At 50.9% G+C, this 17,501-nt stretch overlaps 1 protein-coding gene across 1 annotated transcript in view; it reads left to right on the top strand.

The window, feature by feature from the left end:
* GREB1 (growth regulating estrogen receptor binding 1) overlaps positions 1-17,501 on the top strand; it is a 140,329-nt gene that overhangs the window by 107,538 nt on the left and 15,290 nt on the right. The window contains exons 17-24 of the mRNA XM_057558147.1: positions 799-935; positions 3,629-3,968; positions 5,329-5,444; positions 6,747-6,946; positions 8,504-8,593; positions 11,406-12,028; positions 14,821-14,923; positions 17,175-17,333. Of these exons, the coding sequence (XP_057414130.1) occupies positions 799-935; positions 3,629-3,968; positions 5,329-5,444; positions 6,747-6,946; positions 8,504-8,593; positions 11,406-12,028; positions 14,821-14,923; positions 17,175-17,333 (1,768 nt within the window). The remainder of the gene's footprint in view (positions 1-798; positions 936-3,628; positions 3,969-5,328; positions 5,445-6,746; positions 6,947-8,503; positions 8,594-11,405; positions 12,029-14,820; positions 14,924-17,174; positions 17,334-17,501) is intronic.

The following is a 17,501-nucleotide window of genomic DNA, read 5'->3' as shown; positions in this document are numbered from 1 at the left end:
GATTCAGAATCAGAGGTAGCAACGGCATTTGTTTTTATGTAGTGCTTACCGTGAGCCAGGCAGGCACTGTTCTAAGTGCTTTATCGTATGAACTCAGATAAGACACGTGCTAGGATGATTTCCGATTTACAAATGGGGAAAATGAGGCAGAGGGGAGGGGTGAAGCCGCTTGCCTAAAGCCATGCAGCTAGAAGGTTCAGGAGCCAGGATATGACCCAGTCCAGCGAAATCCACGGCCCTCATGTTTAACCACTGTGCTACTTAAGGATGAAATTCATGCCTTTGTAATTTTAGCATCCTCCCCCCCCCCCCCCCCCGCAACTTTGCTGTGCTCTGAAGTTTGATAAGCTCTGATGTTAGTTTGGGAGGAATTTTATATCAGTGTGGGTAAAATTGGTTGGATGAATGCATTTCTTTCTGCTGATTTAATAGCAGCTGAATGCAAAACAGTTGATTTGTCTATTCCTAAAACCAGCCAAAATTGTTGGAAAGAAGCAATTTTAACAAAGGAAGTTGTGTGTTTAAAAAAAAAAAAGAGGCTGATTTTCTTCTTGGCAAAGGCACTGGGGTCAGCTGAATGGAAAAGTCTTGACCGATGGGGAGACGCCGGCCCTTACGCGTGGAGTGCACCGTGCTCTGGGGCCGCAGAGGAAAGACAATTATAAAACGTCATCCAGGGGATTGCAGTCAGCATGGTTCAGATCAAGATGCCCGTCCAGGTCATCTGTGCGCCCGGCGTGTGACCCTCTCAGTCCCCACAAAGGCAATGTTTGCGTGACCGCTGCGCTTCTGTTTTAGGGAGTGGACTTGTATCCTGAGAATAAGAAGTACTTCGGGCTGTCCGAGTTCATCGAGTCCACCCTCTCAGGACACAGCCTCCCCTTGCTGAGATACGACAGCTCCTTTGAGGCCATGGTCACCGCATTGGGAAAAAGGTACCCGTCTCTCTTGAAGTTACTAAAAATGCTCCGTAGTCAAGTGCAAGGTGAGGAATGTGCAGCCAGGGAATTCCAGGAAGGGGGCCACCTCTGTCCCTTCCTGGGTGACTCAGTCCCTCCGTTAAAGGGATCCTGGTTTATTTCTCGTCTTGCCTTTTTGGGCCGGTGATGTTGTTCCAGAAAATTTGAGAGATGAGACTCAAGGGAGGGCAAGAAAATGGGAGGTAAGATAGCAAAAGGTGTAAAGGAAGAGAGAGTGGCGGTCAGTTGGCTTTGTCTTTATTTCCTTTGCATGTCATCTACGGTGGGCTTATTTTGTGCCAGTCACTCTTCTTACATTCATCATGTTATTGAGTCCTCCCGACCTCTCTGAGCCAGTTGCTATTTTTATTCCCATTTTGCAAATAAACTGAGACTCAGGGAGACCCCATGACTTTCTCAGGCCACACGTCTAGCAAGTGACAGAACTGGGTGTGAACCCAGAGTCCGTGCTACCTTTTCAACCCTGTCACAGCAGACCCCTGAGGTGGATATCAGCGCTGCCATTTTACAGATGAGGGAACTGAGGCTCAGGGAGGTTAAGTGCCGACATCCACACCGTTTATACGTGGAAAAGCCAGGCCAAGCTTTACAGACTGTCTAATACAAAACAAAATGAATGGCTCTGCCGCCAGTTGTGGGTGTTGAACTGAGCTCTGCCCTCTCCCCTCGTGGCGCCTCATTTGTCTCACCTGCTGACAAAGGGATTGAATTAGACACGTACTTCCCAAGCTACACTGCTGGATGCTAATAGTTGTTACGTCACGAGGGGTTCCATGGTCATGTGTGTTTGATAAACCTTACATTTAACAAAGGATTCTTCTCCCAATGAGAGTTCTCAAAGCCTTCAATGTGCCACATGTGCTATAAATCTCCAAGAGACGGCTAAAGCGTGCAGTATCTCCATTGTCTCATGGGATTAGTGTTCCCCAGAGCACCCTTTGGGGAACTAAATCCCTTTCAGCTCTGATGCTGATGGGTTTAATCAGGCCACTTGTCCAACTCGTGGATTGTCAGCCGAGCTCTCAGAACCTTGCTGAGGGAAGACACGCTCCAAGATTTTACACTAAGGCTGTGAGAACTGACCTTTGTCCCGCCTCTGCTTCTCTGCCCAGCTCCCCGGCTTCTCCTCGTGCAGCAAACATGTGCTGAGCGCTTAGGGATCTGTAGACGTTGGGCCAGTATTTTCCATTTATTGCCTAAAATAATCCTCACAATGGCACAGTGAGATAGGGGACACTGTTATTCCCCCATTTGACAGAGAAAGAAACAAAGACTTGGGTTAGGTCACTTGCCCAAAGTCATGTGGGGGGTTTGTAGTGAAGCCAGACCAAATCCTCGTCACTTAAGTCCAAAACAGTAGACCTACGAAACTGTACGGAGCGAGCTCTCACAGCTGGTAGAAGGCCAGAGTGATCATGTCACCATACATCCTGGCTGTACTCTTTATGAGTTTTAACTTTAGGCAAATCATGGAACCTGCCTGAACAGTCTACTTTCAAGTGATATTATACCACTTCCTGTATAAGATTCTTACAATAGTATGTTTCCATTTCTTTCCTCCTAGGCTTTGTGCTTTTGTTATCATGCATTTTACTTATATATGTTATAAACTCCCCAATAAATCACATTTGCTTTAGGCAGTCGATCATCTTTTAAAGATATTTAAATAATATTTTTTAAAAGCTCCTTTTTAATTTATGCACATAGTTAATACTTCCAGTGCTCTTCATTCATTTGTGTAGATCCAGATTTTTATCCGGCATCATTTTCCTTCTGTCCAAAGGACTTTCTTTAACATTTCTTGGAGGGAAGGTCTGCTGGTGATGAATTCTTTCAGCTTTTATGTGTCTTTAAAAGTCTTTATTTTGCCTCATTTTTGAAAGATATTTTCCCTGGGTATAAAATTTAGGTTGACTTTTTTCTTTCAAAGTATTAAAGATGTTGCTCTACTGTCTTCTGACATACATTGTTTCAAACCAGAAGTCTGCTGTCATCATCGCCTTTGTTTCTCTCTGTGTAATGACCTCTCTTCCCCACCACTCCCTCCCAACCCCGGCTACTTCAAAATGTTTTAAATTTATCACTGATTTTTTTTTTTTTTAATAGGGAAGAACCTTTTTTTTTTTTTTAATTTTTATTTATTTATTTATTTATGGCTGTGTTGGGTCTTCGTTTCTGTGCGACGGCTTTCTCTAGTTGTGGCAAGCGGAGGCCACTCTTCATCGCGGTGCACGGGCCTCTCACTATCGCGGCCTCTCTCGTTGCGGAGCACAGGCTCCAGACGCGCAGGCTCAGTAATTTGTGGCTCACGGGCCCAGTTGCTCCGCGGCATGCGGGATCTTCCCAGACCAGGGCTCAAACCCGTGTCCCCTGTATTGGCAGGCAGATTCCCAACCACTGCGCCACCAGGGAAGCCCTAAAGCAGTTTTTGACTTGACTTCTAAGGAAGACTTCAATTTCAGGTTGTAAACAACCAGCTTCAAAAGGCAACACCACTTGTTTGTGATCCAGGAGTTGCCTGTGCCCGAGATGGCAGGTGTCTGGGTTACTTGTTTGCCCCGGGAAGGCCTTTCTCTCTCGGAGCTCTCTGGGCATCCTTGGGGGTGGCAGCCCTGGGTCACGACGTGGTCTCTCTCTGTTCCTTGCAGGTTCCCCCGCCTGCACAGCGCGGTGATCAGGACCTTTGTTCTCGTGCAGCACTACACGGCCGCGATGATGGCCGTGAGCGGCCTCTCTCAGATGAAGAACTACACGTCGGTGGAGACGCTGGAGATCACGCAGAACCTCATCAACTCCCCGAAGCAGTGCCCCTGCGGCCACGGGCTCATGGTCCTGCTGCGGGTGCCCTGCTCCCCGCTGGCGGCCGTGGCCTACGAACGGCTGGCCCACGTGCGGGCGCGGCTGGCCCTGGAGGAGCACTTTGAGATCATCCTGGGCAACCCCAGCTCTGGCATCACCATCGGGAAGCACTTCTTGAAGCAGCTCAAGGTGGGACAGGAGTGGGGATAGACTCCTGGGAGGGCGGTGGGGCGGGACCACTAGGGGGAGGGGAGGAGAGGGAGTGGGGTGGCGACAAACTCCTTAAGGTCCCATCGCGGTCCATCGGTCCATCGTGGCCTCTGCATACCGGGCCACCCCTCCAGCTGCCTCTCTTGCCACGTGCCTACCTGCAGCTTTCAGTGCAGCTGTACCACATTACTTATAAAAGCTGCACCCCCCCCCCCCAAAACACACTGTCTTGCTCTTTCAAACTTCTGGGTTGTAGCTTGATTTTATTTCTTTCTGGGGATTCATTTCTTCTTCTTCTTGTTTATTTAGCTGATGCCTATCAATCTGCAGAATTCAACTCAGTGTCTTTTTTTTTTAATTTTTTAAAATTTATTTTTGACTGCGTTGGGTCTTCGTTGCTGCGCGTGGGCTTTCTCTAGTTGCGGTGAGCAGGGGCTACTCTTTGTTGCGGTGCATGGGCTTCTCATTGCGGTGGCTTCTCTTGTTGCAGAGCATGGGCTCTAGGCACGCAGGCTTCAGTAGTTGTGGCTCACGGGCTCAGTAGTTGTGGCACATGGGCTCAGTAGTTGTGGCTCACGGGCTCAGTAGTTGTGGCATGCGGGCTCAGTAGCTGTGGCTCGCGGGCTCTAGAGCGCAGGCTCAGTAGTTGTGGCACACGGGCTTAGTTGCTCCACGGCATGTGGGATCTTCCTGGACCAGGGCTCGAACCCGTGTCCCCTGCTTTGGCAGGCGGATTCTTAACCACTGCACCCCCAGGGAAGTCCCCAGCGTCTTTTCTTCTTTCAGGAAGCTGCCCTTCCCCTTACTTGTCCCCCTGCCCCCCCCAACCTGGGGCAGGTTCTGTTTTACCTGCCTGTCATCTGGCTCCTCCCCCAGCAGAGAAGGGCAAGGACAGCCCCACACATCTCAGCCCCCCAAACTAGCACAGTGCCTGGACCGTAATCGCCTTTCACTAAACGTACAGGTGACGGAGGATGCAAAATGGTTAGGGTAAGAATACTGAGAGAATAATTGGGAAGGAACTGTGAAGGCACAGCCCCACAATGGAGAGAACATAGTACCAAATGTTAGACAGTTGAGGATATACGCTGTCTCGCAAAGAATCAGGCAGTCAGTTGGCAGATATTTCTTGAACAGTTGATAAGTGCCAGGCAGTGTTCTGTGTGGCTGGGAGTCCCGTGGTGAAGCCAATGGTATGCTTGTTTGCAGTTTAAATTTGATAAAAATCCAGCGAGGCATTGCAAGAGCTTTAAATCAACAGAAGGATATCAAGGTTCCCTTAGAGCTGGGCTGGTTGGAAAGTAAGAAGTCTTACAGCTTTCTTTTTAATTACCTGCAGATGTGGCAGAAAATTGAGGATGCGGAGTGGAGGCCTCAGACATACTTGGAGTTGGAGGGCCTGCCTTGCATCCTGATCTTCAGTGGGATGGACCCACATGGGGAGTCCTTACCGAGGTGAGTGGGGGGGGACTGTGCACCTGGGGGTCTCTGAGGAGCCAGTTGCCCGGGCTCGCTGCTGGCGGCTTTGCCAGGTCAAGCTTCCCCTGCCCGACTCTTGGGAATGCCTTCACATCAAAGTCATCATAGATGTGTATCTTTATGGTGACCGTTTTCCAGCAAATGTCAGTGAAATGCGTCTGAGGCCTGGGCAGCTTTCCCTAATTCTCAGACAGGCACCCCCCGGGCTCGTGGTGGGGGATGTGGGGACTCTTGCCGGGCTCCGTGGGTGGAGGCCCTGTAGCCGATGAGGAAGCTGAGGCTTACAGAGGTTAAGCCAGTGCGCCGCATGGCGGACTCCAGGGCCGCCCGGCTTCTTGCCGCTTGGCCTCACGACACTTACGCGAGGGCCACCTCGCGCCGCATACTCACGGGCCGGGTAGAAGTGTCCGCACAGGGTTCAACCTCGGTTGTTGCCGTGTCACGGATCAAGTCTTCTATTCCTCAACTCCATAAGGACTAAGACAATGTCTTAGTCTATCTTAATGTTGAGCAAGCATTTACTTTTTGTATCAGGCACTGGGCTAGACTTTTAATCTAGTATTTGCACCTTACGACCATAGTATTACTCCCCTGTTTTATAGATGAGCAAATGAAAGGTCATTTGCTTCAGTAAAAGCCTAACTGCACCCCCCATCTGCCTCTCTCCAAGCCCTTTGCTGTTTCCCCCGCACAGCTGCGAGCCCTGCCCCAGCCTGCCCTCTGTGCCCACTTCTCCACGTGTGTCGTGACTCATTGGCGTGTCTTCCCAGGCAGACTCTCGTTTCCAGTATGGCGATGACTTGATCACCATCCTCTCCCTTGCGTAGGGCATAGTCTTGGGCACATTTTAAATGTTGATGGAATAATCAAATATCCACTTATTGCATATATTTATCCCAGCAGTGCACGGAGATGGTTATTAATATTCATGGCCATCTTTCATTTGAAAAAAACCTGAGCCTCCAAGAAGTTGCCCAGCTTGTCGAGGGTCTGTCGCCAGGAAGTGGCAGGGCAGGGGTTCAAGCCTCATTTTTGTCTGACCTGAAAGTCAGTGTTCCTTTGATTCCAAGCAGCACGGGGCTAGATCCACGGCATGGGCCCCCAGAGACTTGCAGTCAAACAGACGTTGTTGCTCAGGGGTCCCAGTGATGCTGTTTGCTTCTCCGTTTGCACGAGTCCTAGGGGCCTAATGAGGAAGGCAGAGTGCTGGTCCCCAGCACGAGCGGTACCTCCTCTGTAGAAGGCAGTCGATAGAGCCCTTCTTCCGTTTCCTCCCAGGTCTCTGCGGTACTGTGACCTGCGGCTCATAAACTCCTCCTGCCTGGTGAGGACGGCATTGGAGCAGGAGCTGGGCCTGGCCGCTTACTTTGTGAGCAGCGAGGCTCCCCTGGAGAAGGGGGCCCGGAGTGAGGCCTTGGAGAGCGACGCTGAAAAGCTGAGCAGCACAGACAACGAGGATGAGGAGCTGGTGACGGAAGGTGGGGAGGGCCGGTCTAGACACCTGTCCCGCACGCAGCGCGGCCCTGGGCCCGTCTGCTGGTCAGTAGCTCCCGATGAGAGCCATCGAGATATGTCTTTGGGGGAAATCCCTCAACGATTTCAGACTTTGCTTTCTCCCCCTCATTTTTGGTGATGTGAGAAAATGGAAATCCCAACAGGTTCTTCGTAGCTCTAGAATTCTTAAGGAGTAGGAAGAAAAATGGAGATTTCCTAGGCTTTACGTTCAGGCCTTGTTTGAATTGCTGGCGGAATTACTGCCTGGTTTAAGGTTCACTCGCTTGTTTCCTCTATGTGAATTAACAGGATCTGTCCCTTATTGAGATTTATGAAAACAGGCTAGTTTCGTTTGCAGACATCAAAGTTCAACGCCATGTATTTTAATAGGACACATAAATCGGAGCAATGCAAGGCATTTGGCTGTAGTCAACAGGATAGCGAGAGAAAATAAAAAGCTGCTACTACAAATATGCAAGGCATTCGTGGGGTTTGGTGTAGCAGAGAGAGAGATGGAGAGCTGGAAGATGAGTACGCTCTTCCCCCTCCATCTCTGGCTGTGTGGCTTTGGACAGGTCACGTCCTCTCCAAGCCTCAGATGACTCATCTGTAAAGTGGGGTGGAAAGACCCGCCTGGTGCTGTAGGAACCTTTCACAGACGTGAATGGGACCCTGACATGAAATTGCCCGTGGAGTGAATCCACACTCCTGGGATCTCCCGACTCACCTCCGTCCTTTCCCCATTCGTTCCTCTTGGCTTCCGGCCCCTATGCCACACCCTGGGCTCTTGGCCACACTCATCTCATGAATGTGCTCTGCTCTGTCACCTCTGGGCCACACAGGCGTTCTCCCGGCCACTCGAGTTCCCTCTGCTCCGTGCTTCACCTGGAAATCCCTGCCGGCCCTTCAGAACCGGGATCAGGGTCACCTTTCCCAGGATGTTTCCCTGCTCCTGCTTCTCCCTGCTGGGTGGGCACCTGGCCCCTGGGCTCCTCCCTCTTTGCTCTCCTTACTCTGTCCTGTAGCTGTGACCCCTGGGCAGGAGCCTCACTGACCCACCAGTGCCTCACTGGCCTGCGCTGTGTTGTACACCTGTCTCCTCAGCACTCCATCAGAGGAGGATGCCTGGGAACGTGGATGGATGGATGGAGGGAGGGAGGGAGGGAGGGATGGATGGATGGAGGGATGGAGGGAGGGAGGGATGGATGGAGGGATGGATGGAGGGATGGATGGAGGGACGGATGGAAGGAGGGATGGAGGGAAGGAGGAATGGATGAAGGGATGGATGGAGGGAGGGATGGATGGATGGATGGAAGGAGGGATGGATGGAGGGATGGATGGATGGATGGAAGGAGGGATGGATGGAGGGATGGATGGATGGAGGGATGGACGGACGGAGGGATGGATGGATGGGTGGTTGGGTGGGTGGGTGGACAGATGAGAGATGATATGTGTGAACACACTTTGTAAACTGTGAAGTGCTGGGGGAATGTACAGGACCATGATTACGAGGCCTCTTCAGTGTGTGTGTTTTGAACCAGGCTCCACATCAGAGAAGAGGAGCCCTGTGAAGAGAGAACGCTCCCGCTCCCATGACTCCGCGTCTTCATCCCTCTCCTCTAAGGCATCCAGTAAGTCTCCAAGGGGTAAGGATCCCACAATTGGACCGTTTTTGTTTTTTGAGATTTCAAATGAAAAGAGATCCTTTATTTTCAACTAGAACTGGAAAGAGAAGGGATCTACGAAGAACTGGCCTTTCTAGAGAGTACGCGTCTTTCTGGACTTGGGCGGGGAGTGGGGAGTCCTTCCCGGGAGGAGGTCGTGGCCTCGTCCCCTGCAGGGCCTGTGCGGGGTGATGTCAGAGGGCCCTCCCTCTGTGCTCTACAGGCAGCTGTTGGTTTGGGGAATCAGGGGAGAGGAGCTGGGTGAGTGTTCTTGTCGAGTCTGAGGGCGGAGAGAAGTGGACATAGAAGACTTCACTGGGGGAGAAATAACAAAATTTAGCAAGTGTCACTGACCCCTGGACCTGGACCACACTTTGGTGGAGGGAGCGGGGAATGTGGATGAAGCGCTCCAGGCCTCTGCTCTGAGGGATGCCTCGGCCTCAGGAGCAGTCAGGACGGGCACACGTGAGACATATCGCATGTCTTCCCACCGCAAGCATTTACGGAGAACCTACTCTCTACCTGGCTCAGGGCATTGAGAGACCAATTAGATACGGACCTGCTCTCAAGGAAACCATTGTTCCTTTGGACCAGGTTATGTTGCAGTAGGGGCTGCTGTATTTTTTCTGCACACATATTCACACCCGTGAGGTGTTACGGTTATGCATATGAGGAAGTGATTAATTTTGTCTCAGGTGGGGCAGATTTAGGGGTAGGGTGTGACCCCTGCAGGTTTCAGAGAGCAGCTGGCCTTTGGGCCTTGCAGGAGAAGGCTTTCCAGTGCAGGAGAAGGTATTCCAGGTGGAGGAGACTTCACAGGTAGAGGAGGCTTGGGGCCTGAAGGTGTGTGTCATGCTTGGGTGCAGTGAGTGGTCCCAGGGTTACAGCTCAGGGTCAGGGCGTGGCTGCAAAGGTCGGAGCACATCAGGGGGTTTGGCTTGGGGCCTTCTTTGGTTTCCTTTCTCCTTCCCCCTCCCCACCTGCCCACGGATAACAGTGGGCCGGTGGTGGGGCTCTCCCTCACAGGTGTGCACAGAGGGAGTCAGACGAGGCCTCCTTAACATGAGCCTGGTCTCTGTGGTAGAAGAAAGGTCTGATTTACAGGCTAGAGTTGGTCAGAAAAGCCAAATGCTGCCGCTTGTTATCCTTCTGCCCCAAGCACTAGAGGGAGCCCAGGGTACCAGGGGGGCACCTGAGGAGGGGGTGATCTGTGCCGTTAGAATAGAGAGGTATGGTGCTTTGTTTTTCTCTGATCCTGGGCTGACAGCTTTCTAGAAGGTTCTGGGACACGTGGGTCTGTGCAGTGTCTTCAGGTGGCATAGATTGCCCAGGCTGCCAGCCAGCCTTCCCTTCCGGTGAGGTGACTTTTTATAATTCCTCAGAGGGTCCTGGGATCTTAGGGGTCTCTGATGAGATGCTTCCCGTGTCTCTGATGAGATGCTTCCCGTGGACTTCGGTGTAACTCCCACATTTCAGGAGGTCCAGGGAGGGGAGCCTTGGCCACAGGAGTCAAGAGTGGGGGGTGGGGTCCCACGAGTCAGCCTGGGAGGGGCTGGGTCGCTCTTTTATAGACTGACAGTCCCCCTGGACTCAACCGGGGCAGAATGACTGAGGTCAGGGCGGGTGGACGGAGAGAAGCATCATTGTGGATCTCCGTCCTGCGGGTCCTCCCAGTCTGGACCTCACAACCTAGCACGTGGGTGAAGACATTTGGGTCCCCGTGGTCTGCTTTTGGAACCTCATGCCCCTTTCACGTCCTTTGTGTCCACCTGTCCCTCCCCCGGGCCAGATGCCCAGGTCCTCATAGCCTCCCCGACCCTGGTCCTTAGCTCGTCCGCTGCCTCTGAGCTGATCACCTCGGGTGGCTTGCCCGGGGAAGAGGCGATTTAGCAGGCGTCAGGCCTTTAGCCTAGGGGGACAGGCCGCTGCTGCATTTCCTCTGTCCACGAGCAGCCTGTAACCAAGCAAGACGCAGGCCGCGGGGCTGAGTCAGAGCCTTGCTGGGGAGCTGGGATCCAGTGGGGAGGCTGGCTGAGCGGTGTGGTGTGCAGCAGGCAGGCTGAAGCAAGTGTCGTGGGGCGGGGTCTGGGGAGGGTGGCCTGGGAGGCAGCTCCCCTCGTCTCCGGGGAAACAGCAGAGCTAAGACAGAGATGTGGTTCCCGTGGCGCCTGAGGTCCTCGGGGTTGCTCGGAGCTGGCACGCGTGCCCCGGGCAGATGTGGCTGGGTTGACATGAAAGACAACGCTGCTCCTCGGTGTCCGGGGACCCACACTCATCTTGCCTTTCAACATGGTCCACGTGGGGAAAAGGGCAAAAGAAACCCCATGTTTGGGTAGCTGCTGTGTGTGCTGCATTTTCCGTCTTGAGTTCTTCTAGAAGCTAAGTGGTTGTAGCGTTAGAGTCAAGCCTTTTCAGTCCTGTGAGTTTTGCTGCTTTGAACCAGAAGCACCACTGTGCTGTGCAGAGGGGAGATCGGAGCTCCAGGATGCACCTGCACAGAAGCGGGAGTGTAGGCTGGGCGCTGCAGGTGAGGGTTCTGGAACAGATCGGGCGGGGGGTGCAGAGGAGAGGCCTTTGCGACGTGTACGGGGCCAGGGAGCCGTGCTGGCTCTCTCCCCGCGGTGCCTCTTGGCTTTGTCAGAAGGACAGAGTCTGTATTTAACCAGAGGTGGGACGGCATTGACCGAAATTCCCAGTCGTTGCAGGTAAGGGGAGTTAGTGCTGCAGAAGCAGGAGCGGCGGGTCCGGGGCCCTGACTGACGGGACCCTCTCTCCCCAGGCTCAGCGTGGTGCGGTGAGTCCCCGGCTCAGGCTCAGCCGGCGGGGCCCTCGCGGGGGGACCGGGCCCGATCGCCTCAGCCCTGCGGCCCCGCGGAGGAGGGCAGGGCCCCGGGAGAGAGACAGTGGCTCGGGGCCAGGCGGGGGCCGCCGGCGGTCGTCAGCAGGCGCAGCCCCGGGCCGGCCCCCCAGCCGGACCCCGGCCTCAAGACCGGCCAGTGGAGCGTCCAGGTGTCAGCGCCCTCATCGTCCTCCTCGGGCTCGCCCTCCTCGTCCGCGATGCCCGCCGCCGGCCCGCTCGTCCTGCAGGCCGCCCAGTGCTCCGCGAGCAAGGCCTGCCGGCGGCCGCCTGTGGTCTTCCTGCCCAAGCTGGTGTACGACATGGTCACGTCCACCGACGGCAGCGGCCTGCCCAAGGCCGCCTCGCTCCTGCCCTCGCACTCGGTCATGTGGGCCAGCTCGTTCCGGCCCCTGCTCAGCAAGACCATGACGTCCACAGAGCAGTCACTGTACTACCGGCAGTGGACGGTGCCCCGGCCCAGCCACATGGACTACGGCAGCCGCGCCGAGGGCCGCGTGGACGGCTTCCACCCGCGCCGGCTGCTGCTCAGCGGGCCCCCCCAGGTGGGTGCCGCCCCGCGCGCCCAGGCTCCACGGGGCTTGTGTTCGTGCCCGGAGGCAGGTTTGGGGCTTATTCACACCTGCCTTCCCGCGGTGGAATCTCGGATGGCCCTAAGTGGGCAGGTGGACGGCTGGGTGACCTCCACCCTCTGACCCCAGTTTCCTCCTCTGCGTGGTGTGTGGGTGGAGGAGTTCTCTGTGGGTGCTTCTTGCTCCTTCAGACAACGATTCTGCATTTCCCACGTGATTGCATTCGGTCCTCATGGCCAGTCTGCGGTTTCCTCCCACTCTGACAGTGGAAGCCAACCCCTGTTTCTGCCCTGCAAGATTTTGGTGAAACTGAACAGTGAGGTGAGAAACCTGTCTCCACCTCCCAGCTCTTTGTGTTTTTCTGACAACAAAAGACTCTTTCACCTGTCAACATGGCAGGAACCTGGGCAGTGTGAATGTCAGGTGTCGTGAGCATGTAAGGAGGACGCATGAGGTTGGTTTGGGGTCTTGGGAGGGGGCTTGGCCAGACAGGGCAGGGCTGGAGGGTGGGCCCTACAGTGAACTGCCTGGGCTTGGATTCGGACTAAAACATCACCTGAGCCCTGGGCCGGTTCCAGCCTTCTCTCTGCCTGACTGTCCTCATCTGAGACGGAGGAAGATAATAGCCCCTCTATCACAAAAACAGGAGTGCTAAACAAGAGGATAACTGTAGGGCACCTGGAACGTGGCCTGACCCCTGGAAAGCACTGTTACTGTCGCCACCATCATCACTGTCCCAATTCAAGACATGTTTCCTTTTCACACCGAATGTTCATTCCCCTGCCAGGTACCTACCCCAAGAAACACAAACCCACAAAAATATGTATAAGAATGCTCATTTTTGTATTGTTTACAGTAGTTAAAAAACAGACTGGAAGCAACTTAAGTTGCATTGGTCAAGTTTGGTTGAATATATTTGAGCACAACAATATCGTGCAGTTCAGCCACAGAAAGTTTGAACTATTCAGTAGATCTTTATATACTGACACTGAAATTTCTCTAAGATATTTACATTTTAAAGATCAAGTTGCAGAATAATATATACATGGTGTCATATCAATTATGAAAAAAATCAGTGTGTGTATGTGTCTGCGTGTGTGAAAATATCTAAAAAATCCCTGACAGGAGAGCTTGGGGGCGGGGGGGACTGGAATTTGTGACCATTCTACTTTATTATTGATCTGTACTTCTTGAACTTTTAAATGAGTATATAGTGCTTTTCGTAAGTTAAAAAAATAGGAAAAAATAAAATGTTTTTTAAAAAGGATTCCTGGTTTCTCCATACCCCTCACATTACTGAATGTTATCAATCTTTAAAAATTTTTGCCTTTTTGATAGGGGAGAAGTAGTATATTTCTAGTATAATAGTAAGGGTGAATATATTTTAATATATTTATTCATCATTGGTACTTTTTTAAAAATATTTATTTATTATTATTTTTGGCTGTGTTGGGTCTTCGTCTCTGTGCGAGGGCTTTCTCTAGTTGCGGCAAGCGGGGGGCACTCTTCATCGTGGTGCGCGGGCCTCTCACTGTCTCGGCCTCTCTTGTTGCGGAGCACAGGCTCCAGACGCGCAGGCTCAGTAGTTGTGGCTCACGGGTCTAGTTGCTCTGTGGCTTGTGGGATCCTCCCAGACCAGGGCTCGAACCCGTGTCCCCTGCATTGGCAGGCAGATTCTCAACCACTGCGCCACCAGGGAAGCCCCCATTGGTACTTCTTTTACGGTGACTTTCTGGGTTTGTTTCTCTTATTTTTCCTTTAGTCCATTTGACTTTTATTCTTTCGCTTTGTTCTTTAGATTATAAATTTTAATTCTTTGTCAGTTATATGTATTGCATATATTTTCTCTAAAGCTCCCCCAGTTGTGTCTCATATTTTCTTTTTAAACGGGTCAGTTATTTCCGGGACTTCCCTAGCAGTCCAGTGGTTAAGACTCCGCGCTTCCACTGCCGGGGGTGTGGGTTCCGTCCCTGGTCGGGGAGCTAAGATCCCACATGCTGTGCGGCACCGCCAAAAAAATAAAAATAAAAAGTTAGTTATTTCCATTCATCAGCATTTGTCAAATACTTGCTGTGAGCCGGGCGTTGAGCTAAGAACTTGGAGAGCACATGCTTAGCGCACCAGGGTGGAGGGAGGCGAGGATAGCCCACAGGTACCCACGTAACCAGTTGTGAACTCAGTGAACTCAGACCAATAGTATACGGGCCTGGTGCTGGGCTTGAAGGGGCAGGGGACTGTCTAAAACAAGAAGAAAGAGAAGGAAGAAGAGAAAAATCATTTTATTTCTTTTCCTGGCCTTGGGAGGAGAGAAATGTGATGCCAGCCTTTTATGTCCCGCACAGTGAATTTTGTTGTCTTACTACAGCTATATCAGTTAATATAAGATAGCAATTTGCAATGACGCAAGACTCTTTTAAGACATTATTGAAATGTCAGTTCATTTTTTTTTGAAGCAACCTTTGTTCGGCTCCTGATGGAGTCCTACTTCTAACAGCTTAAACAATGTGGCCAGTTAAAATCTGGAAAGACATTTGCAATGATTTATAAGCAGGTGGGTCTCCTGCCCACCGGAGTTCATCTGTCTGCCTGCCATGCTTCTTCAGGCCACATTTTCCGTCAAATGTCTTTGCATCCCCCCAGCCCTCCTTTTAATTAGGTGAGATGGTTAAAAGAGGTGGAGGAGTGGAGGCGTGTCAGGTGCTCAGTCAGCGCCTGCACGTAGGCAGGGCATACTGAGGCTAGCTCCTGTTTTGCTGTCTCTACAGATCGGGAAGACAGGTGCCTACCTGCAATTCCTCAGCATTCTGTCCAGAATGCTCATTCGGCTGACGGAAGTGGATGTTTACGATGAAGAAGAGATCAATATCAGTGAGTTACCTGCTGATGAGCTTGGGCTTGGAATCATCTTTAGTCGGTTTCTCAAGTGACTTCTGCTGTATCTTTTACTTTGAAGATGGAATTCTCAGATTAATGATCTGACTCCTCCCAAGGGCCTTGTAGGGCTGCTTTTATCTTAACCTTGTAGCCATTTTGCTCAGTCCTAGAATAGTGCCTGGGAGGCCTTGGTGGGAGATAAAATTACGATACTAAAAATACCTGCTGTTTACTGCCACCTTCCGAAAGTCAACCACTGTGCTAGATGGTTTACGTAAATCACCACATTTCGTTTCCTATGCCACACCAAGCGATGGATACTGTTATTCGGTTCTGGAATAACATGTTCAGGGGTCCAGCTGGGAGGTGGCAGAGCTGGAACCAAACTAGATTTCTTTGCTGCCTCTAGAAAGCGGGGTTGTCCATCAGGGGAGCGTTTCCCTCTCAGGCTGCTGAGCACATTAAGTCAACATCTTGGGGCAAAATGGAAACATATGCTCTGCAGGGAATAGCCTTGTCTTCTCATTCACAGAACAGAATTTACCCTGATTAAGGTAAGACTCTTTGAACAGCTGTTTCATGCTTATTGTAGAATACCTCCTCCATTTCCTCTTCCAACGCCCCTCCAGTGGCTCAGAAACTTGATCTGCTAAAGGAATCCATTGCTTTGGGGATGAAGATTTGTGTAAGGAGTCGTGTGTTGTAAAGAAGGGGCCCCAGTAAGCTTGTGACAGCACTTGTATTATGTACGTTTAAGCTGTACAGCTGGATGATTTGCTACACGTATACATTGTGAAGTAATCACTGCAATCACGCTAATGAACATTTTCATCACCTCACATAGTTACTGTGTTCAGCAGCATTATTCACAACAGCCAAGATATAGAAACAACCATATGTTGTCCATTAATGGACAGATGTCCATCAGCAGTTGAGTGGATAACGATGGAGTATATACTGGCAATGTATTCAGCCTTGACAAAGAAGGAAATCCTGTCATTTGGATACACAGAACTTTTTTAGATGCTCTTGCTGTGTTTGACTCGGAGAAAATTTAGAACCAAGGAAGCCCATCCAGTCCTTGGTCTTTCCTTTGAAGGAGAAGGGAAAGAGGCTCTTCATTGAAACTCTGAGCTTTCCACCGTTTCCCCACAGTTTGAAACCATTTTTCAAATGAAAGTCAACAGGTCTGCTGAATTTCTGTCTCCTCATTTTGTTTGATATACCAATGATAAAGATAGGATTTGAATCCAGTTTGTTAAACTTCAAAGCCTCATTTTCTTAAATATTCTCTTATTGCCTTGGGTTTCTCTTTGGCAAAATGTGTGTAATTCCTGTTTTACAGGATGTTGTGAAGATTAACGGATGTTACACATATGAAGCTCTGAGCACCTATTAAATACAGAATAAGTGTTCCTCTCCCTCTTCTTTCCTTATTTTTTCTGTTTCTTATGGACATGTACTCTGCCCATATATATATAGTAGGATACATTGATATAGATATATAGATATATATCAGTATCGTCTATACTATATATATGTCATATCAAATATGTAAAATCAATATGATGTAAAATGATGTTGATCAATTGATGTAAAATCAATATGTTACATAAGTTTGAGTTGGACCAACTAGATTGTTTTACCTTTTAGCCAACAAGCATTTAGTGAGCACTGTAGACTACACCATAATGTAGGGTGATACACTGCAAATGTGAAAATGTGGATTGGGCCGTGAGTAGTGGTGGCATTCAGACGGGAGAAACCAGTGTACCTGAGCATTCAGAAGAGGCTTTCTAGAAGTGAAGTGATAGGAGTTGGGCCTTACTGGCTGGGTAGCATTTAGATATAAGAGCAAGAGAGAGAACTACATTAAGTTCTGCCAGCGGTGGGGACCAGTGTGGTATATTTGGGGGTGGTGCTGGGGAGAAGCCCAGAGCCCAGGGGTAGGTACACTGCCAGGAGTGGAAGTCAGTGTAAGTTAGAAGAGCAACCCCATCCCATAGGAAACACAGCATAAGGCTGTTTGTCTGGATAGAGATAGATCTGAATGCACCTTCTTGCTGAATTAGAACAATCCTGAAAATGGGACGGGTGCCAGAGTATTTGAGATCCAGTGGAGTTCCCCTGGTAACCTGTAGACTGAGTATCAATTCCACTTGTACCATCATCCTTGTGCACATTGGACATAAATCCTTCTCACTTCCTGTTTTGTCATATATCTGTGTTTCTACTGATCCTGTAGACCTCAGAGAAGAATCAGATTGGCATTACCTCCAGCTCAGTGACCCCTGGCCGGACCTGGAGCTGTTCAAGAAGTTGCCTTTTGACTACATTATTCACGACCCGAAGTACGAGGATGCCAGTCTGATCTGTTCACACCATCAGAGCATAAAGAACGAAGGTCAGATTTTTAAATCTCTTGCTGCCACCTTCTTCCAGAGCACGTGGGAATAGCCTCTTAAAGGGATGAGCTGAATTTTGTTAGTGATGAACTTACCTGGTGGTGGTGAGTGAACCGACAGTGCCTGGTGGAGAGCTGAGGTCGCCACCTCACCTGGCAGGAAGGGCT

This window comes from Balaenoptera acutorostrata, chromosome 12 (assembly GCF_949987535.1).
Source record: "Balaenoptera acutorostrata chromosome 12, mBalAcu1.1, whole genome shotgun sequence".
Classification (NCBI taxonomy): Eukaryota; Metazoa; Chordata; class Mammalia; order Artiodactyla; family Balaenopteridae; genus Balaenoptera; species Balaenoptera acutorostrata.
This window is presented reverse-complemented; position numbering and strand designations above follow the sequence as displayed.